Source organism: Microtus ochrogaster, unplaced genomic scaffold (genome assembly GCF_000317375.1).
Source record: "Microtus ochrogaster isolate Prairie Vole_2 unplaced genomic scaffold, MicOch1.0 UNK16, whole genome shotgun sequence".
Lineage (NCBI taxonomy): Eukaryota > Metazoa > Chordata > Mammalia > Rodentia > Cricetidae > Microtus > Microtus ochrogaster.
Window position 1 is genome coordinate 1351351 of NW_004949114.1, and position 27680 is coordinate 1379030.

Genomic DNA, 27680 nt, shown 5'->3' on the forward strand with positions numbered 1-27680 from the left:
ATCAGTTCGTGTGACTTGCCCATTTTGCAGGATTTTGGGGACACTGTGGTAGCGACCGGCTTCTGGAAGTAGATGAAAGGGCACAGACTAAAACACTGAGCACACCACAGGCCCCCCAAGGACTGTGATTCCCTGCTCCTTGGCCAGACCTGGGGGGTGTTCTACAGCACGTGGCTCGGGGGCCTCTGGGGAAAACCACAGACTCGTGGAATCAAGGACACAAGGTGGCCAGGGAAATGGCTGCTGTACTAGGGCACAGAGTGGGTGTGGAGGGCTTCCTTGAGGTTGAAAGGGTTGCTAGAAGAACAGGCTGAGGTGGGGCCTACCGAGTACACAATGATGGGATAGCGGGAAGAGGGTAGGGGGCTGCTCCGTGCGAGAATCCCTGTGTAATCCTCCGTGTTCGCTTCTCTGGGAAGAAGCCTAGCACAGCTGAGGCAGCCCCGGGGGGGGGGAGGTTAGTGGCAGCCCCGGGGGGGAAGGTTAGTGGCACAGCTTTCCTATGGATGCACACGGGTGAGGTTCTGGGACTCTGTGAAATAACCTAGGGGGCACTTTTCCTACATCTACTTACTTTGGGAAACCAAAGAATGTGTTTTCCAGAGTTCCCTGGGGTCACCCCAGCCTTGTCTTTGAGATGGAACTGAAAGATCCCAGGTGACTTTGGTGAACACAAAGAAGAGCACATTTCGGGCTGGAGCTACGGCTCAGGTGGGAGAGGGCTTGTTTAGTATGCTTGAAGCCCTGGGTTCCACCCCCAGGCACCACATAAACCAGATATGGCCACCCAGGTCGGTAAGCCCAGCACTCAGGAGGTAGGTACAGGCAGGAGGATCAGAAGTTCAAGGACATTTCATGGACTTTGAGATCAGGTTGGAATACATGTGACCCAGAAGAAAAAAGATGGAGGAGGAGGAGGAGGAAGAAGAGGGGGAAGAGAAGAAAAAAGAAGGGAGAGGGAAAAGATGGAGGAGACACCATTACATTTGGGGGTCGGGGGAATGGATGGGCCAGGTCAGAACCCACATGGGCTCCCTGGCAGGCTACTGGAGGAGGGTTTGGTTTTCTGTTTTCACTGGGTCAGCATTTATCAGTGCTCCAGCACAAACAGAGGAGCTGGGTCTGGAGGGCACTGAAGGATGAACAAGAGTTTACACGGTAGAACAAAAGTAAGAAGCAGAAAAGACAGGAAAGCAGAGGCCCAGAGGTGTGAGACCCTGTTTATTAGCTTCCTGATGATTGTCATCTACCGCATGATGACAACCACACCACCCCCAGAGCAGGCCCGTGTTTACTATTTCCAGGGTACTAGGGAGCTCGCAAGGCCCAGGAGAGCAAGAGCTAGCAAACACTCAGGAAACAAGAGGAAAGCAATGAGTGGCGGTTTGGGGAGCCAGGAGCAGACAGGAACCTGAGAGCAGGGCTTAGCGAAGGTGCAATGGGCGCAAACTAGAGAAGCTGGTCGAGTGCTCCCCTGATATGCCCAGAAACCCTGGATTCCATGCCTGGCACAGCACTGAGGTAATGGAGGCGGGATTGAGGGTTCAGGATCATCCTTGGCTACATAGGAAGTGTGGGCCAGCCTGTGCTACATGAAAACCAAACCAATAATAAACTAAAAACTAGAAACAAGTCACCCACATCTCTCAGCCTTCAGGCTCTCAACCCATCAACACCACTTCCAACAGAGAGCTGGAGAGACCTGTCCTTGGGACCCACTTATATAAACTGCTAGGGACCAAGCACTCACCTCCTCCCTACCCGACCTGACCTAAGTAGGGCAGGGTCCCAGTTGTTTTCTGGGCTGCGTTTTTCATGGATGTTTGTTTTGTTTGTTTGTTTGTTTTAACTGAAGCACAACAGAAGGATGTGACCATGGTCACAGCAGAGCATGGCATCAGAGCCACTTTTAAAACTTCCACCTCACACTTCCTCTGAGTGAGTAGTCCCCCGAGAGATCGCTAGCTCCCGACTCAGTTTCCTTGTTTGGGGAGACAGGAGGCCCTCCCTCCCCTGAGACCCAGACCCAGGGGTTGAATTGTCAGATTCACTAGGTCAACCCTGCCTGTGCCCCCCTCTGGACGCCAGGGTGAGTCACTTCCTATGTGGTGGCTCCGGAAGCAGGTGGGCCAGTGCGGTTCCCAGAAATGCATTGTGGGACAAAGTCAGGCTGCTGGGGAAATCAGAAAAGGCTTTTCCCAGAAATAGCCTGGCTGGACAGAGGCTCAGGAGCAGAGGCCAGGCCCAAAATAGCTTGCCTAACCCCAAGGCACCAGGCAGGGTGTGGGCTGGACACCTCTGAGGCCATGGAGGGCAGAGCAAGTCCCCTCGGACAGGTGGGGCACAAACTAAGGCTAACTGAAAAGATGTGTCTATGCTGAGTCCCAGCCCAGCCATAACTCTGGAGATGGCCTAGTAACTGACCAGCAACCTTAAGGACTTTAAAATGTCCTGCGGGAACTCTGTCCATATCCTCTGGTCCATCTGGAGATCAACCTTCAAGAAATGGGCCACGGAAGCAGCCTCAAAGGAGCAACTGAACCATCAGGGAAGGACACATGGCGCGCCTGTTGACACCCACCCTGAGGATCTAAGTGGAATGGGACCCTGAAGGAAGGAGCTGCTACTCAGGTGTAAGCAAAAGAAAGTAGGGGGACACCCATAAGGATAGTACCAGTTTAGACCCATGGCAGCCCAGCAGTGGTCAGACTCTGGAGGCAAGAGAAGGCCCCAGACTGACCTAGAGACAAACAGGCATGTGTGGTGGCTCGTGAGCACCATCATATCGCTTGGGAGGATGACCCAGGAAGGTTACCGGGAGCTTGAAGATACCCTGGGCTACAAACTGAGACCCTGTCTCAAAAAAAATTAAAAAAAAAATAGTCAAAGAGACAAAGCCACAGAGGGTTTGGACAGGAAGTAGGCCTCTCAACTCAGGGAAACATGCTCCGGGAACAGGATTCAGACACGAAGAAACCAGGGCCCTTCCAGCCAGAGCACTGGGGGCTTGGGCAGGGGTGGCTATGGAGGTAGAAGGGAGGAGGACTTGGTTGAAGGCACCAGGTGGGATCTCTGCAGGGGATGCTTCTAACATTACAGTGGGGAAGGGCTCTATAAACAAGCGAGCCCTTTGTCCTGAGAGTCCCTCAGTGAAACTTGCTGTCTGAGGATGGGTGCATGCTGGCACAAAATGTGACTGTCACCCCATGTGACATCAGTACCTCTAGGGTCTCCAGACATGGATATTCCTGCCCACGTGACAACCATGAACATCCACAGCAAGCTGGTGTGGCATTTGCTGGCAGGGGCTAGCCAAACAGAACACCTTAGGCTGCTCTCCACCCAGACTCTGCGTGAAAGCAATAAACAACACAGAACCCCACTGGCCCTGCACCTGCCTAAAGCAGCTCTCCTTCCCAACTGGGCTTTCATGCCTTATAGCATTGTTTAGATAAAATGCATTATTGGTCTTGAATAAAGCAATTAAAATGAGGCTGGGGGTATGGCTCAGCGCTAAAGTTCCTGTCTAGAATCCCCCAGTAAGAAACTGGTGTGTGGGTGACAGAAAACCCACCTCAGTGTCGGAAGTCCTGAATTTCACCCTTAGCACAATAAGTAATGCATACATACATACACACACATACATACATACATACATACACACATACATTGGGAATCTACTCAGAAAGAAATGCTCTCAGCCTGCATGTGCAAGACCTAGTGCAAAGTTGTGTAACGTCTTAAAACCAAGCATGCAAAGAGGACAGGCTGTCTAGAAGCCAGGATGGATACTCACATCTACTTCTCCTTGGTCAATCACATAGAAATTATCTCCTTCGTTCCCTACAACAAAACAAAGAGAGCAGATGTAAAATACAAAATGAAATGAGTTCGAGCTTCTCAACCGCCTGGCAAAGAACCCTTGCAACTACGTGTGCCAGCCAGTATCGAGTAAATACCAGCCCTGGGTGCTGGTTCCCGGGCATAGGGGCCCCCTCTCCTTCTTGCATACTGGAATTGAACCCAGGGCCTCATGCACAGCCAAGCAAAGGCTCTACCGACGAGCCATGCCCCCACCTGCAGAACTCTTTTCACTCATTAAGTTCTTCAGGTTGGTCTTGAACTCGAAATCTACCTGCCCCAACCTCCCGAAATGCTGTGAGGACAGACTTAAACTACCATCATGCTGTGTTTCATTAGTTTCTTTTTCTCTTCTTTTTCCTTCTCTCCTCCTCCTCTTTTCCCTCTCCCTCCCCCCTCCTTTCTCTTTCTCTCACTATGTAAACCTAGCTGTCCTGGAACTTGGTCTGTAGACCAGGCTGGGGCTGGCTTTGAACTCACAAAGGCCTGCCTGCCTCTGCTTTCCTAATACTGTTTTTTTATTTTTTATTGTTTTTGAGTCTTACACCATAGCCTAGACTGTCCTTGAACTTATGACAATCCTCCTGCCTCAGCCTTTCAAGCGCCCACCACCCCTGGAAGTTTCTTAAGTTGATCAGGGTAGATAATGAGCATCTGGTGGGGAACATACCTTGCTGTATAACCGTTTCCCCAGCGATGTGAGTGACAGGAAACATGGCATCAAATATGTCACTGAAAAACAAACACAGTCGGGAGCTGTAGATGGCACCAGCCTAGTAAGCCTGCTTCCCACAACATATACACAGTCCAGTCCACTTACCACCTCCCAGCCCCACAGAATCGAGTCTGCAGGCCTTGGGGAAGAGATCCCCTCAAAGATAAAAGAAAAATTAAGGCCTTCACCAGCCCCGCCACACAGCGCCAAGTGGGCGCTCTGCACACAGTCGATGGGCACAATCTGCTTGTTTAGCTTTTTCTGGATGCTTTGCTTTCTTGAGACAGTGTGTCAAACTATGCAGCCAAGAACGACCTTAACGCCTGACCCTCCTGGGTCCACCTCCTTGGTGCTGATATTATAGCCACCACTCTGGATTTATGAGGTACTAGTGATTAAACCTAGGGTGTCTGCATGCCAGGCTAGCCCTCTACCAACGGAGTCACCTCCCCAGCCCCTGACTGGCTTCTTACAAGAAAGGCGTGACTTTATAAGCACTGTTTTTACAATCCAGTTAGAAGAATAAGTCACAATAGGTAAGGAATGTTTCTCATGCCAATAAATACAACTCTGCTGGGACATGGCCATCAAGCCTGATTCTGTGGGATTTGCTGGCTTTTGTTTTTCTTTTTTCCTCTTGAGGAAAATATTTACAGCCACAGGAATGTTCTTAATTCCAGACACAGAAAAGATGTAGGAGGTCTGGGGATGTAACTCAATGGTAGAGCACTTGCCTAGCACGTGAAAGGCCCTGGGTTTAATTCTCAAGCACTCCAAAAATGTACAGAAGTGAGCCATCACTCAGCACCCCTATGTTCAGAGCAGAGATGCGCTAGGACATGTGGACCCTGAAGGTTACCAACGTTGGGGGGCTCAGAGTGGCCTCTGGACCACCCCTGCAGCCTCATCTTCTAAAGGCAGATGTGAAATGGGCTGTTGGACAGAAGCCAAAGGGGGGGGGGAGTGGGCTATCAGAGTCACCAGAAACAGTAGAGGCATGCAACTCAGACACATTTATCCCAAACACTCCGTATCCCCTGCGTAGTCGCTGGAACAATCAGAAATGCTAGCCCACTCTCCTGATATGCAACATCCATCAAAGACCTCCCTGTCTCCGGGGTCCCTGGGTCCCCAGAAGAGGAGGCTATGATGCTGGGGAGGCTAAGGCAGAAGTACAGAACCCCTAACCAGGGAGTGTGAGTGCTTGGAAACATCGGACACTTTCCTGTCTACCCTGATTGTTCAGAAAGGAGTGTACGCAGATTGCTAAATTGAGGTGAATCTCTGAGGAACTCAAGGTCTCTCGAGCTGGAGAACATACAAAGCCTTCTGGGAAGAAAATACAAAATGAAAGATCCAGACTGCTCCATGCTCTGGTTCCAACATTCAGAGAATATAAATAATTCTTTACAAGACGCGTGAGAGATCAGCCTGGTCAGCATTCCATCCTGGATAAAGGAAGAACACACCAGGCCAGGCCCCCTTGCTGAGGAGTCACAGTTAATAGTTGCCAGGGGAGTGGCCAATGAAGCTCCACCCTCTTTCTAAGGACTTACAGTTTATAGTTGCTGGGGGAAGGCTCATGAAGTCCCACCCCTCCCCGAGGCTTTACAGACAGTTTCTGGCTGATGGGGGAGGGAGGGAGATTTTCTTCAGTGGTATAGCCACTGGTGAGTTGCCCATGCTTCTGTGGATAAACCCCCTCCCAGCCATGCTCCTGAAAACACAGGGTTCTGTGACACTCATCGGTCACCAGAGAAATAAGAGCCATCAAAACAGTAGAGGAACAAGTGAGAAAAGGAAGGTCAGGTGGTGTGGGCGGGGTGGGGGAGGAAGAGCAGGTAAGGGAGGTGGAGTGACCCAAATGCATTGCCCACGGCAGGAAACGTCCTAATGAACCCATTGTCATAAGTAGCTCCTGTATCTATTTGTTTTAAGCCCCGGCTATTCTCTCTCTATTCAAACATGCTTCTCTGGAGCTTTTCATCCCAACCCCACTAACAACTTTGTTTTTAGTTTGCTGTGCTCTCTGGGAGAAGGGAGGCGGTTGTTAAGGGAGCTGTGGGCAGGTCTCACACCAGCTCTGGCTGTCTGGCTACTGACAGGGTGCTTCTTGGCCACAGCATCTCCAGTATCTGCTGGAACCATCCAGCCTGGCTACGTTTCCTCAAAACCACAGAACAAAGATCTGAGAAAGAGCAGGTCTTTTACAAATGACCTTTTGGTGCCTCCCATGTTAAAATAATAATCCCTGGCTCATAATGGTAAAGTGTGTGTCTGGGTGTATACATGGTGCACAGGTGCCTTTGCACATGTATGGAGGTAGGAGGCGGGTAGCAGGTGTCCTGTTCTATCACTCTCCTCCTGATGTATGTGGACATATGTGGCGTGGTGTGTGTGTGTGTGTCTGTGTGTGTGTATATGGTGCACAGGTGCCTTTGCACATGCATGGAGGCCAGAGCAGAGGCGAGTAGCAGGTGTCCTGTTCTATCACACTCCACCTTATTTCTGTATCTGCCTCCACAGCACTGAGGTGATAGGTATATGTGCAGTCACACCCAGCTGTTCCTTATGGTGCAAGGGATTCAAACTCAGGTCCTCATGCTTACCCAGCAAACAATCTTACTTACTGAGCCCCTCTCTATCTTGGTTTTTGAGACTGAATCTCTCTCACTGAGCCTGGATCCTGGCTGGTAAGCCCTAAATATCTTCCTGTCTCTGCTTCCCTGTGGCTGAGGTTACAAGGGCCTGCTACCACACTTGGGCTCTGGGGTTTCAACCCAGGTCTTCACGCTTTTACAACACACACTTTATCCACTGAGCTTTACTCAAGGGTGGAATATATGCATGCATATACATACACATATATATCTGTATGATATCGATATGTCTATATATGTGCGTGTATACATATATAAGCAATGTGTATGTGTGTATGCATATCATATATATAAGGTATATAATTTTATTCTGTAAGTAATTAGACCCTGTGTACGCCCCACCCGCCTACTCAGGCAGCTGCTTCCTTCACCATCCTGGCGTCAGACACTTCTCTGCTGAGATGTTACTGGGTCTGGAAGGTGCAAGTTCACCTTCCTGATCCTCAGAGCATGATGCGTAGCCAGTATCAGTGCCACCCCAGCCTGCCCTGGGTTGTCTGTCATTCCCTGCCTGAGCATCCACTGCCTTGTGCACCTCTGTTCTCCCTCTTTTCTGGGGAAAATGCACCAATCTAGCAACTTCCTTTTCTTCTTTGGCCTCACACTGTAGCCCAGGCTGGCCTTGAACTCACAATGGTCCTCCTACTTCAGCCTCCTAGTGCTGCGAGCCAGCTCGCACAGCTTAGCGCAGCTTCTGGTGCGGCTTCCTCGTGCTCTTAGACTCCTTTCAGTCATCCCTCCCCGCCCTGAGGACTTTCCAGATATTCCCATGTTTGTGTAATCACATAGTGGGCCACGATGAACATTCCAGAGCTCTGCAAGACGAGGGCAGATAAATATGATCACATCTCCCTGTTATACGGGGCTTGCTTCCACTTGCACTTCTGCCTGAGTTGGCCAAGGCGGGAATGGACTGAAAATGTTTTCTGGGCAAACAGCAACCCCAAACTGAGTCTGGCTCTTGGTGTCAGTCACAGATGTTTGCACACACCTGGAGCGGCCTTTCGTCAAACATCACTGAACGACCCCACATCTCTGCGAGCACGCCAATGTCCCCTCCACTGTCCAGCTGCATGGCCATCGCAGAAGCAAACTGGGGACATGGAGACGCCAAAAAATGCCACCGGAGCAGCCAGGCTGGGTCTCACTTACCACAGAGGCTTAGAAGCCAGGTTTCCTTTTGAGAAACCTGATACCCCTTGAGAAGACTCAACAAGCTCATTCAATGGCTCTACCCTTGCCTCCTTCCAACTTTAGACAAACCTAATCCCTTCCCCTCTCTCTCAGCACTTAATGGCATTAAAACACACTGGCCTCCTCTGCCTGTAAAAAGGAAAACAGGTTTCCACTCTGATCCGGAAGTCACCTCCAAAGGGTTCAAGAGAAGCCACAGGCAGAAATCATAAACAGCCTCACATTTGGAAACCTGATCAACCCACCCTCCCTCTCAGCAATACTGGCTGCTCACAGTGCAGCAGTGACTGGGCTGGGCTCTGGGGTGCAGGAAGCCATTGGTCAGGACTACAGGGAAGGCAACCAGATCACCACCGGAGGCACTGAAAGCCTGACGCTGCCCTGAATCCTTTTGGCCAACTCTGGTCTGTAGCACAAATAATAAAACCCAGAGACAGAATTGGGATTCAGCCTGAAGATCAGAGAAGCCAAGCCGTCAAGCCACTAGAGAGCTCTTATCTCTATGAAATCTTCAGACTGGCCGGGCGATGGTGGCGCACGCCTTTAATCCCAGCACTTGGGAGGCAGAGGCAGGCGGATCTCTGTGAGTTCGAGACCAGCCTGGTCTACAGAGCTAGTTCCAGGACAGGCTCCAAAGCCACAGAGAAACCCTGTCTCGAAAAACCAAAAAAAAAAAAAAAATCTTCAGACTGAAAGAGAACAAGCTCCTGTCTCATCCTGCCTTATGTTCCTCTCTAGTGCTGGGATTAAAGGTGTGCACCACCACTGCCTGGCCTTTATGGCTAACTAGTGACTGCTGGGATTAAAGGTGTATGCAATCACTGCCTGGCCTGTATGGCTGACTAGTGTGGCTGCTTTGCACTGACCTTCAGGAAGCTTTATTTATTAAAACACAAATAATATACTGGTCTATGCACACCTGTCCTAACAAAGTTGGAATAGTAATGACCTCTGCTTCCAGTTAGGGAAGATGGGAACACTATGTAACCTTATCCCAGCTCTCACCAGGCCTGTGGCTAAGAGCATAAACCTCTTGAAAGTCTTTACCTAGGCCATCATTCCTCACCAATGTCTTTCCCTCCTGCATCACCTCAGCTCTGGTGCTTCTCGGACAGGTGACGAGGGACAGGTGGGTGGGCAAGTGGGTGAAAGGATGGGTGGACAAGTAGGTAGATGAAGGGATGAAAGAATGAATGGATAGATGAGTAGATGGAAGTACGGACAGGCGAAGGAAGGATGGGTGAGCGGATAGACAGACATACACATAAATGAGCAAGTGAGTGGATGAGTGGATGGAAGAATGGACAAACGGATGGGTGGACATGTGACTGATGGACAGATGTATGGATGGATGAACAGATGGATGGGTGGGTGAATATAAGGATGGATGGATGGATGGATGGATGGATGGATGGATGGATGGGTGGACGGACGGACGGACAGATGGACAGATGGACGGACGGACGGATGGAGAGTGGATAAAACGATGGACTAGTGGGCAGACTACAGAATGAGGCGAAAGAAGAAAAGAAAGTCATGCATTTTCACCCATATAGAAGGGAGAACAGAGGTGCATGAGGCAATAACAGGCCTCCTTTGTGGATGCTCAGGCAGGGAGTGGCAACCCAGGGCAGGCTAGATGGATGGTAGATAAACATTAGAGATGGGTCGGTGGATAGACAGATATATGGATGAAGTGGACAGGTGAATGAGCAGTAGTGGATAGGTGGGTGGACAGATGGACGCATGGGTAGGCAATGGGACAGATGGATGGACAGGGGAATGGATGGTGGGGGATGGACAAAGCACATGTGGGTGGATAAGAGGATAGGGCTAAGGAAAGAATGCAGAGGGACAGGACGGTGAGTAGTGCGTGCACAGAAGGACGATGCAGTCTTTCTTGAGATGCACAGCAAATAGCAAAAGCTGCGGCACTGCCTGCCTTGAGCCCATGACCTCCACACCGAGGAAGCCCCATGATTCGAAAACATGAAAAGGTGTGTATCCAGTGATAGACACCAGGACATCCTTACACAACACCAAGTCCAGAATGCTCGTCCGGATGTATTAAAAATCCTGTTCTGGGTCAGGTGGGCTGGCACACACCTTTAATTCCAGAACTCAGGATTAAAGGCAAGTGGATCTCTGTGAGTCCAAAGCCAGTTAGGGCTCCATAGTGAGACCCTGTCTCAAAAAAAAAAAAAGAAAAAAGAAAAAGCAGATTTTTTTTTCCAGTCATGGTACCTTTACAAAGTGTAGTGTTGTGTGGTGCAGGGCCACAGAAACACTCTGTGGTTAAGTGCATTTGCTGCCCTTACACAGGACTCAAGTTCGGTTCCCAGCACCCATGTCAGGTGGTTCACAACCACCTGTAACTCCATCTCTTCTGGCCTCTGCAAGCACCTGTACTCATACATACAAGCATATATATAATAAAAAATAAACATTCTTAAAAACCAGTGACACACATGATAAGGGAAAAAATGTTTTTGATGTTATCAGTGGAAAAGCTGACTAACAGAACAACACAACTTTAAAAGAAAGCAATCCCAGTACTTGGGAGGCAGAGGAATGCAGAGCTCTGTGAGTCTAAGGCCAACCGAGTCTATATAGCAAGCTCCACGACAGCCAGGGCTACACAGAGGGACTCTGTCTCAATATACATATAATGAAACAATCGGCCTAACTGCATGCCATGATGCTACACAGCTATCAGGGAGAGGGGCTGGACTGAGCCACCACATAGGTGCACATGTGTGTGCATGTATTTGAGTGTGCCCCAATGTACATGTGCTACAGCGGGAATGAGACAGTCAGAGGACACGCAGAAGTTACCCCTCCCACCATGTTGATTTGGGGAATCAGATTCAGGATGCTGGGTTTGGCAGCAAGTCTTTTTATTAACTCTGCATCCTGCCAGCCCTCCACTTTATTTTTTGAGATAGGGGTCTCTCCCTTGTCTGGGTCTCACTGATTCAACTTGGCTGACTAGCAGGGAAGCCCAGGGATCCTCATGCTTCTTCCTCCCCAGCTGTCAGATCATAGACCAGCTTCTATGCGAGTGCTGGGGTCCAAAATCAGCCTCTGGCTTGGACAGCAAACACTTTACCAACTGAGCCATCCCTCCAGTCCCTTTCCCTGTATTATTGATGTTCCACTTATAATTTATGAATCTGTGCATATTTATTTAAAATTACACAATTGCCTCTTGGAGAATGACATGCCTACTCCTGGAAGGTACACTGGAGGATCTCAACGTGTGTGTGTGTGTCTGTGTGTGTGTGTGTGTGTGTGTGTGTGTATTGTGTGGCTGGATTTTGTTTTGTTTTGTTTAGGGGACAAGATCTCTTACTCTGTAGTTCAAGATGGCTTTGAACTTTTGATCCCCCTGCCTCAGCTTGCCAAGTCTAGTCTTGGAATTAAAGACATATGCCACCAACCCAGCTAACGTTTTTAAAGCCTGACCCCCAAGGCAAAATCTCAACTTTTAAATTTTAGAACGCATCTAAGTGGGTGTGGTTCAGACTCCAAACTCTTCACTTTGTACACAGGACAGAAACCAAGGGCTTGTGCAAAGCCAACTCTTCGACACTAGTCCACAATCTGCACCTGCCACGCCCCACTGCCCGCCCTGAGATCTGGGGAGAGTGGGCAGCTGGCAAAGCCCTTCAGTCCCAGTGCACAGACGTACATCAGGTCCCAGACACAGCACGCACAAGATAGGACCGTCTCAGCTGCATCCTGTCTTGAGATTCTCCGAACTGCTCACTTCCTCTCCCAATAACAGATGGGGCTCCTGGGCGCTGCCAACTCAGGTCAGGACGGCCTCAGGAATTCCCTGCCTGAAGAGACTCTCCAAAGTCCCCACTTGCCCTGCCTCAGCCTCCACTGCCCTTCCTCCAACCTCAGAAGGGGATGCCAGGAAAATGGGCAGATGGATCAGTCAGAAAGTGCTTGCAAGAACCCATGCCTGGCTCCTGCTTGTAATTCCACCACTCAGGAGGTGGAGACTTGGGAGCATCCCTGAGGCGGGCCGACCAAAAAGTCTAGCAAACTCAGTGCCTGTCAAGTGAAAGGCTCCTAAGGATGATTTCTAGCCTATACACACACACACAAATGGACAGATGGACGGACAGACAGACGGATGGACAGACAGACAGACAGACAGACAGACAGACGGACGGATGGGAATGACAGTGCTTGAGGATCTCACAGGGTAGCAAAGGACGGCAATAAGTTGGTAAGAAACTGAGGACAGGAAGAAGCAGGTCCACAGACCTTAGCCATGTGACCGTGGAAGCCTCTCCTAAGCACAATGTTGTGGCTCTGTACCTCAGAGGACAAACAGAAAACAGCTTGGCCACCCACCCAGCGGGAAACTACTTCATAATCTCACTTATCATCACTGCTTGGGCTCCAAGACCACCCCAACTTTACAGACAGAAGCTGAGACTCAGAAAGTTGTAAGCACACCACCAAAGCTGAGCCCGGGCAGCATGCTCCAGTGTCTCTATATCATGACCTATACAAAAGCCTGCGATGAAGTCACACCTGCCTCACAGAATTCACCAGAGAACACGTGGGGAGGCTTGGCACCAGTGCAGGGAAGTTCCGAGTCTGTGCTGAAGGTCCCATCCACCACCCGCCAGCTATGCTGGAAACAGACCTTGCCTCTTACCAGCCAGAAGGACTTGGAAACGGAAAACACTGCCAAGGCAGAAAAGTCCACCGACCACACACCACTGCGCATGGGTGAAGATGTGTATGGCTGATAGGCATGGGCAGCACCCACTGCTGGATGTGAGCCATTTGCTCAGCACAGAGTTAAACATTTGCTCTAGGCCCTGCTGCTCCCTGCAGGGTCACAGACCATGTGTCTGTCCATGCCCAAATTTGGTGAGCGATTCCCTGCAACAATTTTACTTAAACCTCAGTTGCAAAATGTAGCCATCACTCAGGGTGTTCACCATGCCCTCCGGAGTTGTGGAGGTGGCGTTTCTTTCTTATTAGCTCACATTCCTGATAGCCTTGCAGGCTACAAACTGGAGGTGGACCACCAGGTAGACATCCCTCCCCACCCCCTGCAACTTATGCAAACAAGTCCTGCCCCCTTCTTAGAACCAGGAACCCCAGGAAGGCAAGGAAGGAAGAAACATCTGTGGAGCCAATGAGAACACATCTTAGAGACCCTAACAACCAATCAAAATGCAACTTAGACCTGTAACCATGACTGTACCCATCCAGGCTGGGGTCAGTGATCAGGGGCCAGGGAGGTTGCCCTATATCCATCACTATTCAGCATTTCTGAAATTAGAAAGGAACTTTGAGGGGGTGGGGAGATGGCTCAGTCGGTAAGAGTGTTCGCTGCGCCAGAATGGAGACTTGAGTTTAAAACCACCACCAGGCTTTACTCTGGATCTTTTGGGGTGGGAAGATCTACTTTTAATCCGGGCCACACCTTTAGCTGGAAGGAGGAAGTGCGCTCTCTTTCCCTGCTTGCTCTCACTCTTGCTAGCGAGTCCATCCCTGTAGTGGCATTAGAACCTGCTTCTTCAGGATTCTGGCACATACTGAAGACCAGCTGAGATATCTAACCTCATGGACAGAACAACTACTGGACTCTTGGACCTCCCATCCATTGACAGCCATTGTTGGATTAGCTGGACCATTGCCTGTAAGCCATTCTAATAAATCTCATAGAAAGACAATGATTGATTGATAGGTAGGTGGGTAGATAGATAGATAATAGGCGGACAGATAGATAGTCATTCTATTGTTCTGTTCCTCTAGAGAACCCTGGCTAATACAATAACATTGACCACAGAAGATGGTCCAGAACTCTACATGGTAATAAATAAATGAAGCTAGGAACACAGCATTTCTGTGTTGTCACTTTAAAAATAACTTTTTCATTAAAAAAAAAAAGTGGGGCTGGAAAGATGGCTCAGCAGTTACCAGCAGTTAAGAATATTTGTTACTCTTGCAGAGGACCGAGACTTGGTTCCCAGAACCCAAATGGCAGCTCACAACCATGCATAACTCAAATACCAAGGGATATGATGCCTTCTGTCTTAGTTTCTTTTGCTTTAATAAGATACTATGACCAAGGCAATTTTTAGGCAGGGAACAAGGCAGAAGCAGGCAATCAGAGAGAGATCGTGGTCCACAAGCACAAAACAGAGAGAGAGAGAGAGAGAGAGAGAGAACTGAGATTGGCATACTGAGATTTCCATGTGTGAATATTACTTTAACTAGGCAAATATGGGTTACATTTGTTTATGCTGTATTTGTTTAATTCTTTAAAGATGTGTTACTGTTTTACCTTGCCTGCTTAAGGCACCCGATTAGTCTAATAAAAAGCTGAACAGCCAATAGCTAGGCAGTACAGGGATAGGTGGGGCTGGCAGGCAGAGAGAATCAGTAGGAGGAGGAATCTGGGTTCAAAAGAAGAGAACGAGGGAGAAAGAGAGAGAGGGACCTAGGGTCGGCCAGCCAGGCCGCCACCAGCCAGGCCGCCACCAGCCAGGCCGCCACCAGCCAGGCAGCCACCAGCCAGGCCGCCACCAGCCAGGCAGCCACCAGCCAGGAAGCCACCAGCCAGGCAGCCACCAGCCAGGAAGCCACCAGCCAGGCCGCCACCAGCCAGGCCGCCACCAGCCAGGCAGCCACCAGCCACAAGATACAGAGCAGGACAGACAGAATGAAGAAATGTAAAAAGTCCCGGGGCAAAACAAAGATGAAAAGAACCAGGATAATTGAAGTTATACGAACTAGCAAGAAATGAGCCTAAGCTAAGGCTGAGCATTCATAATTAATAAGTCTCCATATCACGGATTAGGAGCTGGTTGGCTGCCCAAAGAGCAAATTGAAGACCAACCTGAATGAATTACTGAGACCTTGTCTCAAAATAAAAAACAAAAACAGGACTAGAAAGATGACTCAGTGGTAGGGCACCTGCCTAGAATCCCCAGTGAGGGGCTGGGGTGTGGCTTAGTGGTAGAGCACCTGCCTAGAATCCCCCAGTGAGGGGCTGGGATGTGGCTTAGTGGTAGAGCACCTGCCTAGAATCCCCCAGTGAGGGGCTGGGCTGTGGCTCAGTGGTAGAGCACCTGCCTAGAATCCCCCAGTGAGGGGCTGGGGTGTGGCTCAGTGGTAGAGCACCTGCCTAGAATCCCCCAGTGAGGGGCTGGGGTGTGGCTTAGTGGTAGAGCACCTGCCTAGAATCCCCCAGTGAGGGGCTGGGGTGTGGCTTAGTGGTAGAGCACCTGCCTAGAATCTCCCAGTGAGGGGCTGGGATGTGGCTTAGTGGTAGAACACCTGCCTAGAATCCCCAGTGAGAGGCTGGAGTGAGGCTCAGTGGTAGAGCCCCTGCCTAGAATCCCCTAGTGAGGGGCTGGGGTGTGGCTCAGTGGTAGAATACCTGCATACAATCCTCTGGTGAGGAGCTGGTACATGCCTATCTTCAGTACAGCTAAGAACTAAACACATGTTTAAACCTTTTGGTTGGGGTAGGGTCAGAGTGAAGGCATGTGCTCACTCCCTGGCTGATGTCAGTGAACAGAGCATAAGCAGCCCCTATGTGTGTATGCAGAAAGTGAACTGACAGAAACAGATAGGAACTGTGAGCAAAGGAAACAAACCATTTACAAAAGCCCCCACTGAGTGCAGAAAATTTGTTCATATTTTCTCACTAACATTCCTGATGGTGAGGCTGCAGAGGGGGAGAGGAAGCAGCTAAAAATCTCATCTCCTTGGCAACTGTTCTGAAGACCCAAACAGGGAGGACTCTCTGCAGTTCTGATCTGTGCTTTCAGACAGGAAGCACCCAGACTCCCAGGCACCATGGCGTCGTTGGTCTGTCTTACACTGACCATCCCAGACCAAGTGGCCTTCGGCTGCTGGTCAGAGCGACAGATGTGGTGTCCTGGCTTCTATTTAGACTCACTTACTGTTTAGGTGAAGCTCACTCCATTTCCAAATACTTCTCTGGGGACACTAATAACTCAACCCTGGCTGTTTGTGCACAGCAGAAGGCTGCCTACTCCAAGTAGGGGCCCAAGAGCACTATGGGATCTCTCCACACTGTCCAAGGCCAGGTGATTGGCTCTGGGCCCCAGACTGTGAAGTTCATGAAGTTCATGAGCTTCAAGATTCAGAGTGAAGATGATTTGTAAAGTTATAAGAGGCACAGGCCCGAGTCCCCACTGCGGATCCAGGGCTTGGGGAGGGACTACTGGATGTTCCTCTTTCTCATTGTAGCTTCCAACCAGCCCACATGCTGGCTATGGAGGTTAACAGCATCCACAGTTGATCTCCACCACTTGACCTTTTGAATCTGTGCATGTACATTGAGGAGGCTGAAGATGAATTTTAAGCCAGTAGCCTTTACCCTTCCCTACCCCTAGCCTCACCCTAGACTTGCTTCTGTCTCAGTGTTGTTGTATCCATGACAACTTAAAACACCCATTTATGGCTTGACTTTAAAGTGTCTCCGGAAAAGCTATTCACTGAGCGGTGATTGACTCATGAGGGCTCTGACCTCATCATGAGAGAATCCCATGATGCACTCAGAACGTGGTACCCAGCTTGGCAGGAATGAAGACCTTCCAAAGAGACACTCTGCCTCTTCCTGTGGCTACCAGACCATGAAAACAATGGTGCCCAAGGAATTGGAATTTCCTCCCAGGGCTCTCACACTGGGAGAAGGAAAAGGCTGGGATCTGGTGCCAGCTGGAGGAGGATCTGTCTCTCAGGATGAGGTCTCACATTGCTATTTCAGACCACAGACCACCCTGCAGAAGAGGCTGCAGCCAGGTACTGGTCACAGCCCTGAGAAACTAATACATACCCAACAGTTGGGCTTGAACAATTAAAGAAAATGGTGGGGTGTATGACATACTATTTTTAAAAAGCCCTACAAAGAGACCTCTGTGAAGAATGGTACATGTCTATTAAGTTAGAGGGGCAGGGGCTCAGTCAATAAACTGTTGCTTGCCTTGCAAGCATGAAGACCTGAGTTTAATACCAGAATCAATCTTCAAATAAAAAAAAAAGAATCTGGCCAGGCATTGGTGGTGCATGCCTTTAATCCCAGCACTGGGGAGGTAGAGGCAGGAGGATCTCTGTGAGTTTGAGGCCAGCCTGGTCAACAAGAACTAGTTCCAGGATAGGCTCCAAAGTTACAGAGAAGCCCTGTCTCAAAAAAAACAAAACAAAAAAATCTGGATATGGTAGAGCATGCTTGTAATCCCGGTGGGAGGTAGAGACAGGTCTGTGGAACTTTCTGGTTAGCCATTCTAGCCTACTTGGTGGTGGACAGCCTAAGAAACAATATCTGAGGTTGTCCTTTAGTCTCCACATGCATGCATACATATGTGCACACAGACCTGTAAAATAGTGCGCGCACGTGCGCACACACACACACACACACGACGACGACAAAGTAAAACTCTTACAAATATGCAGGCAGGCAGTGCTCTGCGGTAGTTGATAACACGCCTCTCCCAGCCACTGGAAAAACCAGCTAAGACCTGGCAGGAGATGAGCAAAGACCCATGTGAGCAGGGCAGTGGCTGCCCGTCAACCAACTAATGGACATTTATGGAGCATTTCCTCACACAGCAGAGGGGCAGCTCCCATGAAACTGTCAAGGCCACATCCCAGGCCATAAAACACACCTGAGTAAACGCAGGCTGCCAAGCACGCCATGGGCACCGTTAGGTCACTGTGGAGGTAAAATGGAAATCAGCGTGCTGGGAAAAACCCCAAGTGCTGGGACTGCTAAATAACACAAGGTCAAAAGCAGGAGGAGCCAGAACTGGGCCTGTGACTCTTGTCTGGAAGTCTAGCCGTTGGAAGGCTGAGACAGGAGGATTGCTGTAAGACTCAGTATACAGTGAGTTCTAGGACAGCCTGGGCTGCAGAATGAGACCCTCTCTTACTAACCAGAAAAAACAGGGGAAGGAAAGAATATAGATAACATGAAAAATCATTTGAAACTAAGTAAAAAACAAAGCACAACTTTGTCAAAACTGTGTGAGGCACAGAAGAATCAACCCACATGTGGCAGGACATCTACAGTACGCCATAGGATGGACCTGGAGTCGGAAACTTAGGCTTCTACCTTGGGCAATGACCATAGAACAAATCAAATAAAAAGCAACCAAAGAAAAGGTTTGGTTTTTTTTGTTTTGTTTTGTTTTGTTTTGTTTTTAAAGCTACTAACGAGGTTGAGGTAGGAGGATTATAAATTCAAGGCCAGCTTGAGCTACAGAGTGAGTTTAAAGGTCATACTGGGCAACTTAGTGAACGTCTACCTCAAAATACAAAGTGAAAGAGATACCCGGGGAGATAGTGCAGCAGTAGTGTGCCTGCCTAGAATCCATCAGTGAGGGGCTGGGGTGTGGTTCAGTGGTAGAGCACCTGCCTAGAATCTCCCAGTGAGGGGCTGGGATGTGGCTCAGTGGTAGAACACCTTCCTAGAATCCCCCAGTGAGGGGCTGGAGTGTAGCTCAGTGGTAGAGCCCCTGCCTAGAATCCCCCAGTGAGGGACTGGGGTGTGGCTCAGTGGTACAGATCCTGCCTAGTAGGCTTGAAGTCCTTAATTCAAGTCCAGTACCAGAAAAAAAATTTTAAAGGCAAAACCAGAAAATAGGGAATCTGCAGAGAAAATAATCGAAAACAAAGCAAACTGTGCAGCATCCTGTTGTCATCAGGGATAAGCTGATTGCAGAGCACTCCCTCCTCATCCTCAGAGGAGCGCACCCCAGCTCCTCTAAGATGGAAAGAGAACTTGAGGAATTTGTCTGCTCCATTTCCAGGATGTTAGTACCCTGAAAAAAAGCTCACTTTCTTCTTTTCAACAGTCCTCTCCTGGAATCTTAAAAGCCAGTCAATAAAATAAAAAATGGGGAGCAGAGGTTCACTTCTGCCATCAGAAATGAAAGAATGGCTATTGCAGGGAATGCATGGACATTAAAACTATAAGGGTGATGAAGGACCATTACCCACAAGTCTGTGCTCAGAAACTTAGCCGTTAGGGCCAAATGCATCAAGTTTCTCTGTGCCTAGCAATAATGCGTTCACTCCAAGAACCAAAATTCACACAAGAAGAAATAGACATCCCCAACAAACCTGTATCTTTTAAAGAAACTGAATCAATAATTACTAACCTTGCACTATTATTAACCTCACTTGCCTGGACATTCCTTCTGCAAGCCTGACTGGCCAGCAAGCCCTGGTAATTCTCTAGTCTCTGCCTCCCCAGGGCTGGGATTGCAGGTACAGATCTCCATGCCCAGCCTTTTACATGAGTGCTGGTCATGTCCTCCGGCTTGCACTTTACTGAGACCTCTCCTCTGCCCCACACATGAAGTTTAACAGACAAGAAAATTAAGGCTGAGGTTGGGTGACAACTCCCTTAAACCTTGCTTTCTGCAAGTGACACGCATTGGTGGGGACCCAGTAGAAAGGCTGTAAAAGAGACCATGCTATTCACTTCATGGGTACGAGGTCAACCATGCGGAGGTTAAGGGCTGCCTGTCACCATCAGGCCCACCCCATGGCACAGAACTCTTCCTAAGAAGAGGAATAGCATTTGCCAGGTGGAACCATGGCTGCAGGACTCACTCCAGACAGATAGAGCCTCTGGCTCAGGCCAGCCCTGCAGGCTCCAAGGCAGAAAAGGGAAACACCGGTGGAGATTTGATTTCAACCACCAGGGGGAACCCTACCCACCCTGCACCCAGATCCAGCAGTGTTTTCAGAAAGGCTGCTGTGTGCCAGGCACCGAGTTAGATGAGTGGCATGAATAGAAACTAATAGTCCACACCATGCAAAGCTAGAAGCAAACAATGGTAGAAACCAAAGAGGAGCAACCTTTCCAGTTGTCCTCATTCATTCATTCATTCATTCATTCATTCAACAAACAGACCACGGGCCCTTTCACTGGATGGAAGGCAACTCTGACCCCTGCCTTCTTTGGCAAAAGGTACTGGTCTGGCTTTCTGAACAGTAGTCTGAGCAACATGGCATCTTGACACAGACAGCCCCAGGAGCAGGGCCTGGATTTTAGCACTTGGTCCACCAGAGATGGCGGTAGTGTTAAAAGATACCTGAGTCCAACATCCCACACATTGCAGCCCAGCTGGGGCTGGAAATATCATTGCTCCTTCTCACCACTTGCCCAAGACACCGGGGACAGAGCCAAGCAGAAAAGGTCCCACGTGATCAGCAAGGTGGGGGGCCACCAGCAGCCAACCCCTGGGGTTCAACAGAGGTCACCTCCCAAGAATCTTTCTTCCAGGTTATACCAGTCTTGGGGGAAGAAAAGAACCAGATGGCTGAGTTCAGATTAGGCTGCCTGGGGACGTGGGGAGGGAGTATTGGCAGCCATTCTGGCCCAGTGAGGGAAAGTAAACCCAGGGGCTGCCAATGCAAGCCAAGAGCACCAGACACCGCTGCACCTCAGGCTAACATTGGGTTCAGTGCCTCTGGATTGTCTCCCAGCTGGCTGATGACTGGGACAGAGCTGGTCCCCACTCTGCCCCAGATCCTCAGGTATGAGATGGGACAGATCACCTGCATGGACACACTTGCCCCAGCCACCTCTGCCTAATCCTCACTGCCCTCCCTAAGTATAACTAGGCTCAAGGGTTTTGGTTTTGCCCCTTGTCCCTTCCAGGGACCAGACAGCTGTCATGATGTCACCATCATCCAGACCCCCAGTGGTCCACCTGAGCCCATGTGAGCCGGACAAGAGGCTTGCCACTCTCCGCAGTGCATGACAGGTGTACGCGTTGTCAACTCAAGAGAAATGGGATGTCCTGTAAATCCCAGGCCACGTGACCACCGTAAGTGGAGTCCCCGAAGCAAAGTGTCACCCTGGGGTCACAGCAGGGCAGGGGCACCTATGTCCAATGACAATAGAGGCCAGAGATCTCAGGGCATTCTCAGCCCAGGGGCCCTTGCTGGCTGTCACCACTAACCAGGGTAGGGGACAGTCTCCAAGCACACTGCAGACTTCAAAGCCATCACAGAACCCCAGCAACCAGACCATTAAGGCTGCCAGACCCAGCTCCAAGTGCAGTGGGCTGGGAAAGCACAGTTCCAGCTGTGTTAACAGCTGGCTGGCTCAAAGCACTGGACATGCGCCCTCTTTCCATGGCTGCGAAACTACTCAGTGGTTCCCAGGTTGCATCGATGCACCAGCCTGGGCTTGGAAGGGTAGACAGATGATCCACCTGCCCTCGGGGCCATCTGAGCCCCCATGGGAAGGGCTAGCGCTTGCTGCTCTCTGCATCCCATGGCAGATGGTGCTAAAAAGAGAGGAGACCTGATCAGGAAGTGACCCTGGCTCCCAACAAGTGAGTACCACAAAAAGCCAACCAGCTAGCTGGGTGACTCCAGTCAACAGGGAAGAACCACGGTCCACGGAAGAGAGCCCAGTCAGTGGGGGAAGGAAAGGAATCAGTCTACACAAGAGATCCCAGTTAATGGTGGAGACCACAGTTGGTATAGGAAACCCATCAGTAGGCTGAGACCCATTTTGTGAGGAAGGCCCCACTCCATGGTTGAGACTCCAATAAGAAGCGGCCCATTTAGAGAACACAGAACAAAGGACCTTGGCGGAAGACAGGTGGAGACTTGGTTCACCGAGATCATCAATGGGGGGGGCCAAAGTAGTGTGCAGCTGAGGTTTGGACACCAGAAAGGGTTTCTACCCACGGCCACAGGGTTCTGTGATTCCAGGTGCCATGGAACCGTGGCAAGTTCAGGTTCATTTGCTTGTCATTAATCTGGCCCCTTGCCTGGGTGAGCACACGCCAACTATATAGGCTGATGGCATGAAGCTGGGTCTGGGGAAAACAGGGGCCCCTCCCACCTCCTCCCACCCATCCCCTGGCCCGGTGCCAAAGCTTTGTGTGAGTGTGAAGGTGTCCGGGAACAAGGACACAGCCTCCAAGTGTGGCCACACAGGGCTCTTTGGGACGGAGGTGTCCTCTCCCCAGGGAGAAGAACAGAAACAAAGTCATTGGCATGCAGGCTAAGGGGGAACGTCATCACTGCCTGGAGGAGGTGGCATAGCATGACAATTAAAAAAAAAAGACAGAAATCCAGAAATTGACCCAAGTTCATCTCCCGGTTACACACAGTGGACAGTGACTGATTCCACTCACTTGCTGGGAACACTTGTGGGTCCGGATGGAACCGGACTGCAATGACACATAGCTCATCTTCTGTCTGGGGCTCCCCTTACAAGAGGTTGCACCCCCCAAACCAAGTGGCCACTGATCCAAAGTCACTCCAGCTAAGCCCAGTGCCAGAAACCATATGGATCTGGACAGAAGCCAGCCCACAGCCCTGCAAATCAGAGTCCCTCTGTGTACAAACCCCACACACACCCGAGGAGGGAGGAAAACTCAGTAGCTGGGGTGCAAGTGAATGGATCACAGTGCTGAGTGGCGCAGAAGCCATAGCACCACCTGCAGCCCGCGGCAGGGACCACCCAGGCTGCCCTCCTGGTGCGCGCAGAGTCCTGCACGGCCCTGGGAAGAGTGAGCGTGTAAAAGTGAGCGTGTACCACCACGTCCTGGTGGGGAGCCACGGGGGACATGGACTGGAACACTCAAAGCAAGAGCAGAGCATAGGGCAGGGCTCTGGGCTCCAACGTGAGGACGCCATCTTGGGAGTGGCCATCATGTGCACACAGCATGGTGAGGGAGCAGGTGCTGGCTGGGTCTGTTTATACAACTATGCCATGTGCATCAGCTGCCTAATTAAAAACTCATTGCTTTAAACATCCTCGCATTCTGGCAGACACCCGCCAGCAGTACCTTCCTGCAGACAGCCAGCCCTCCTGTTAACTCTGAGGACCACCCACCCGGCTGCACAACAGCACAGAGGCTAACTTCTAGACAAATCCACTGCTTGTCATCTGCCCAGGAGCTTCCCCTGTACCCGAAGCCCCAGTTCTATCTGGGGAGGATTTGCCCATGCTCCGTGGCTCAGTTCCTCCGTGGCCACCTGTGCTGCCATACCGCTAACTACCACCCTCCAGTTGTGTCTGGAGGTTGATTTTTCTATAGGGATTTTTTTAAGGCTTATGTGTGTTCATGTGTGTCCATGTTCATGTGTGTGCAGGTGCACATGTGTTCAGTTATGTGTGCAGGGTTGTGCGTGTGTAAGGCCATCTTGACTTTCACACTTAGAAGCTCCCCCACCTTGTACTTTGAGACAGTCTTCTACTGGCCCGGAACCTTCACAGGCTGGTCTGGCTGGCCTCAGAGTCTCAGACATCTGTGAGTCTCAGCCTTCGCAGCATTGGGATCACAAACATGCGCTAGCATGCCTGGCTTTCTATGTGGGTTCTGGGGTTGAACACGGGTACTCAGACTTCCAAAGCAAGCACTTTACCAGTTGAGCCATCTCCCCAGGCCCGAGGAGAGATATTTATCTGTGGTAAGAAATCAGGGGCTCTCCGGGTTTGCAGAGTTCTTTGGGAAGACCCACTTCACTTTCTATATGGTTTCAGATCTCAAAAAGCATAGTGAAATCTCTGTCTGAAACGAAGGAGTCCATTTGAAACAAAATGCACTGTTGCATTCACGCTCACTCCGTTCTGCACAGGAAGCCAGGCCCTTCTCCTGACTTCCATGGGCCCTCTAGCATAGCCTACCCCACTCCAAACCAGCTATGGAACAATAGAATTCTGTGGGACCATCTACAGAGTACACAGGGCTCTGTGACAGGGACCAGTAGCAGGCAGATCCCAGAGAGATGCTCAACACTACCCCCTGCTAGCCAGCCGTGGGGATGCATGCAACACTGTGCCCAGCCCAGAAGCAGATGCGTGGTCTCATCTCAAGTGATGCATACCTGCAGGGGCACCTGGTGCAAGCCTCAGTTTCCTGATCTATAGGATGGGATGAGGATAGTTCAGTCAGTTAACTGTTTGCAGCACACACAGAAGGACCTGAGTTCTAATCTCCAACACCCACCTAAAATTTGAGTGTGGCAACATGAATCTTCAAACTCAGCCCTGGGGAAGCTGAGTCACTTCACACTGGCCAGCCACATTGGACTACTGGATGAGCTCCAGCTTCAGTAGGAAACCATCTCAAAAACTAAGGTGGCAGGTGATAGGGGAAGACATCCTTTGGGGGTTTGAAAAAGAAATGCCCCATAGCCATTTGAATACTTGCTCCCTAGTGAGTTATATATTGTTTGGGCGAGATTGGAGGTGTGACCTTGTTGAAGGAAGTACATACTGGAGTCAGGCTTTGAGAATCCCCAGCCTCATCCCACTTCCTGTTCACTGTCTCTAGTTTGTGCCTGTGGTTGAGGATGTGAGCTCTCAGCTTCCTGTTGCTGGCACCATACCTGGAGTTTGATGCCATGATAAAACCTATCCCTCTGGAACCGTAAGCCCAAATAAATCCTTCCTTCTTCAAGTTGCCTTAGTCATGGTGTTTTGCCACAGCAACAGGAAGACAGCTGACACACACCCATGACTGACCTCTGGCCTCTATCATAACACTCATGCACAAACGGGAACACACACCACATAAAATGGGGCAGAGGAAAGGCTGCGTGGCATGCTCTAGTGAGTGTCACTGTGCTGGTGAGTCACTGTCAAATTGCCACAGCCTAACATTGCCTGAGAAGAGCCTCGATTGCCTGCCGTGTCATCTAGATGAGGATGGCCTGTGGGCGTGTTGGTGGGGAACTGTCTTGACAATTTACTGATGGAAGAAGACCCAGCCCACCACGGGCGGCACTGTCCCCAAGGCAAGGGGAGCTGAACTGTGTAAGAGGGAAGACACTGAGCTGAGAAAGCAAACACACAGGCACACAGGCATGCACTTCTCACTGCTCTTGACTGTGGATGGGATGTGATGCATGTGCTTGAGTTCTTGCCTTTGATGTCCCAGAAATGATGGACCGTGACTCGGAACTGCCAGCCAAATAAGCCCTTCCTTCCCCTAAAGTGATTTGGGGAGGGGTATTTTATCAAAGTAACAGAAACGAAACCTGCACAATCATGACACTGAGCTGTATGATGGTGACACAAATGACCTCAGCATCAACTCCGCCTAACTGCCAACAGGATGTCCCAGGAGTGGGGGTGGGGGAGGGGCTGTACGGCACGGGGGAGGAGTCCAGGAAGAAGGGGTATTCAAATTAAGGGCTGTGTTTTGTTCTTTGTTTTGTTGTGATAAGGTCTCTCTAGGTAGCCCAGGTTTGCTTACAACTCACAATCCCCCTGCCTTCGTCTCCTGAGTACCAAGATGGTGGGTGTGTGCCAGTGTGCCCAACAGAAATCTAAATCTAAAAGTACTTTTCGTTATTGAATTAAATTAAAGCTGTGTCAGAGAGCTGGAAGGCAGGAGCAGGGGAGAGGTCTGCTCAGGAGGGTTCTGGGACAGACGAGCCTAGAACCAGACCGAAATACAGTCACATGCGGACATCAATCGAAGGCTGATAGACAATCACAAAGTCCCACTTTACACCAAAAAAGTAGCACAGATCAAATATTAAAAACAATAAATGAGTCAGGCTTGGTGGTGCACACCCGTGATCTCAGTGCTCAAGAGGTCGAGGCAGAAGGATAACAGAAAGACCAGTTGGGGCTATATTTTAAGAAAATAATATTTTTTAAAAAAAGCAGCACACGGGGCATTGAGATGGCTCGTCAGGTAATGGTGCTTGCCACCAAGGCTGACAACCAAGCTCAATGCCCAGGACCCACGTGGTAGAAGACAATGACCTACCCTGTAAGCTGTCCCCTGACCTCCACGGTGCTGTGGCCTTTACACTCACTCACATGTCCACGCATACAATCTAAAAAAAGAGCCCACATTCAAAGGCAACAAAGGAATTTCAGTGTCTGTCTGGCCAACAGCATAACCTGAAAGCAATACCACTGCCAAGTGGCTCTGAAACACTGAATTCCCAAGGACAGACCTGCAAGACAGAAGTCTTCGACAGTCCCAAGTCACCCTGTGGTGCGAGGTGGCAGGAACATTGCTATTCTAAGACACAGCATGTGTGGTGGGATGAAGAGAAGTCTTTGCTGGGTGTCATTGAAAAGTAGGGTTTTAAGCTCCCCAGGGAGAAAAGAGAGAAAGGCATAAAGTTGTGTTAAAATAAACGGGAAACCCTATAGCCAACATTAGACTGGGAAGGACCAACCTGAACGGCTGTGTTTATCTTTGAAAGAAAAACCCAGGAGTGGCAAGGTGGCTGGACCAGTGATGTGCTTGTCGCCTAAACCTGGGGACCTGTCACCCAAGCCTGGACCCTCAGAATCTATGTAAAGGTAGGAGGAGAGAACAGACTCCACAAAGGTGTCTTCTGATTTCTGTGGCATACGGTGGCACGGGCCACACATGCGTGCACACACACCCATACACACTCATAACAACAACAAAACAATTTTCTTAAGAAAGATAAAAGAAAGCCCAGTGCCATCTGCAGAAATCATCCAGGAATGGCCAGGCATTCTACATGCCTGCCATCTCAGCATGCAGACGGCTGAAGCAGGGGGATCATGAGTTCCAAGCCAACCTGAACTGTAATGTTGGGGGAGAGGATCCATGGAAATAGGTCCATCAGTGAAATCGATAAAATCTCATTGAGCTAGTATGAAGATCCGAGTTTGGATTGGGCACCCACATAAAAGACGTGCACAGCAGTTCATCACTCTAATACCGGCACTGGGGAAGCCATGACAGGCAGATCCTGGGAGCCTGCTGACCAGCTGGGCTAATTGAATTGACAAGCTCCGTGTTCAGTGTGAAGCCATATCTCAAAAAAGAAAAACAAACAAACAAAAAAAAAAAACACAGAGTACAGACTGACTGAGGGAGGGAGGGACGAGGGAAGGAGGGAAGCAGGCAGGCAGTGAGATCGAGGATCAATGACAAATCTGAGAACAACAGGTGCCCCTCACCCCAAATCTGGTCTGTGAGAGAAAGGTGAAGAAATCTGGGGGTCCTGGCTAAATACTGCTGCCGAGACCAACACCAAGGCGCTGCATCCTGTTTTCCTCTAGGGGTTTTACATCTTCAACTCTCAGTCTGAAGTCTTGATTCATCTGCAGTTAACTGTCACGTGTTGTGTAAAACCAGGCTCAGACTTTGCTCTCCACACGCGGATGCCCAGCTTTCGCGGCACCATTTATAGAGTTTGAGAGAATACCGCAAACACACCCAGCCACTTCTTTTTTCCTTTCTTCTTTCCTCCCCTCT

General features: G+C 50.0%; 1 protein-coding gene across 4 annotated transcripts in view; it reads right to left on the reverse strand.

Annotated features, from left to right (window-relative positions):
* Positions 1 to 27680, reverse strand: part of Prkar1b (protein kinase cAMP-dependent type I regulatory subunit beta) — a 141477-nt gene that overhangs the window by 40485 nt on the left and 73312 nt on the right. For all 4 annotated transcript variants that reach the window (XM_013353799.2, XM_013353798.2, XM_013353797.2 and 1 more), the window contains exons 5-6: positions 4532 to 4593; positions 3797 to 3843 (exon numbers count right to left, since the gene is read on the reverse strand). In XM_013353799.2, the coding sequence (XP_013209253.1) occupies positions 3797 to 3843; positions 4532 to 4593 (109 nt within the window). The remainder of the gene's footprint in view (positions 1 to 3796; positions 3844 to 4531; positions 4594 to 27680) is intronic.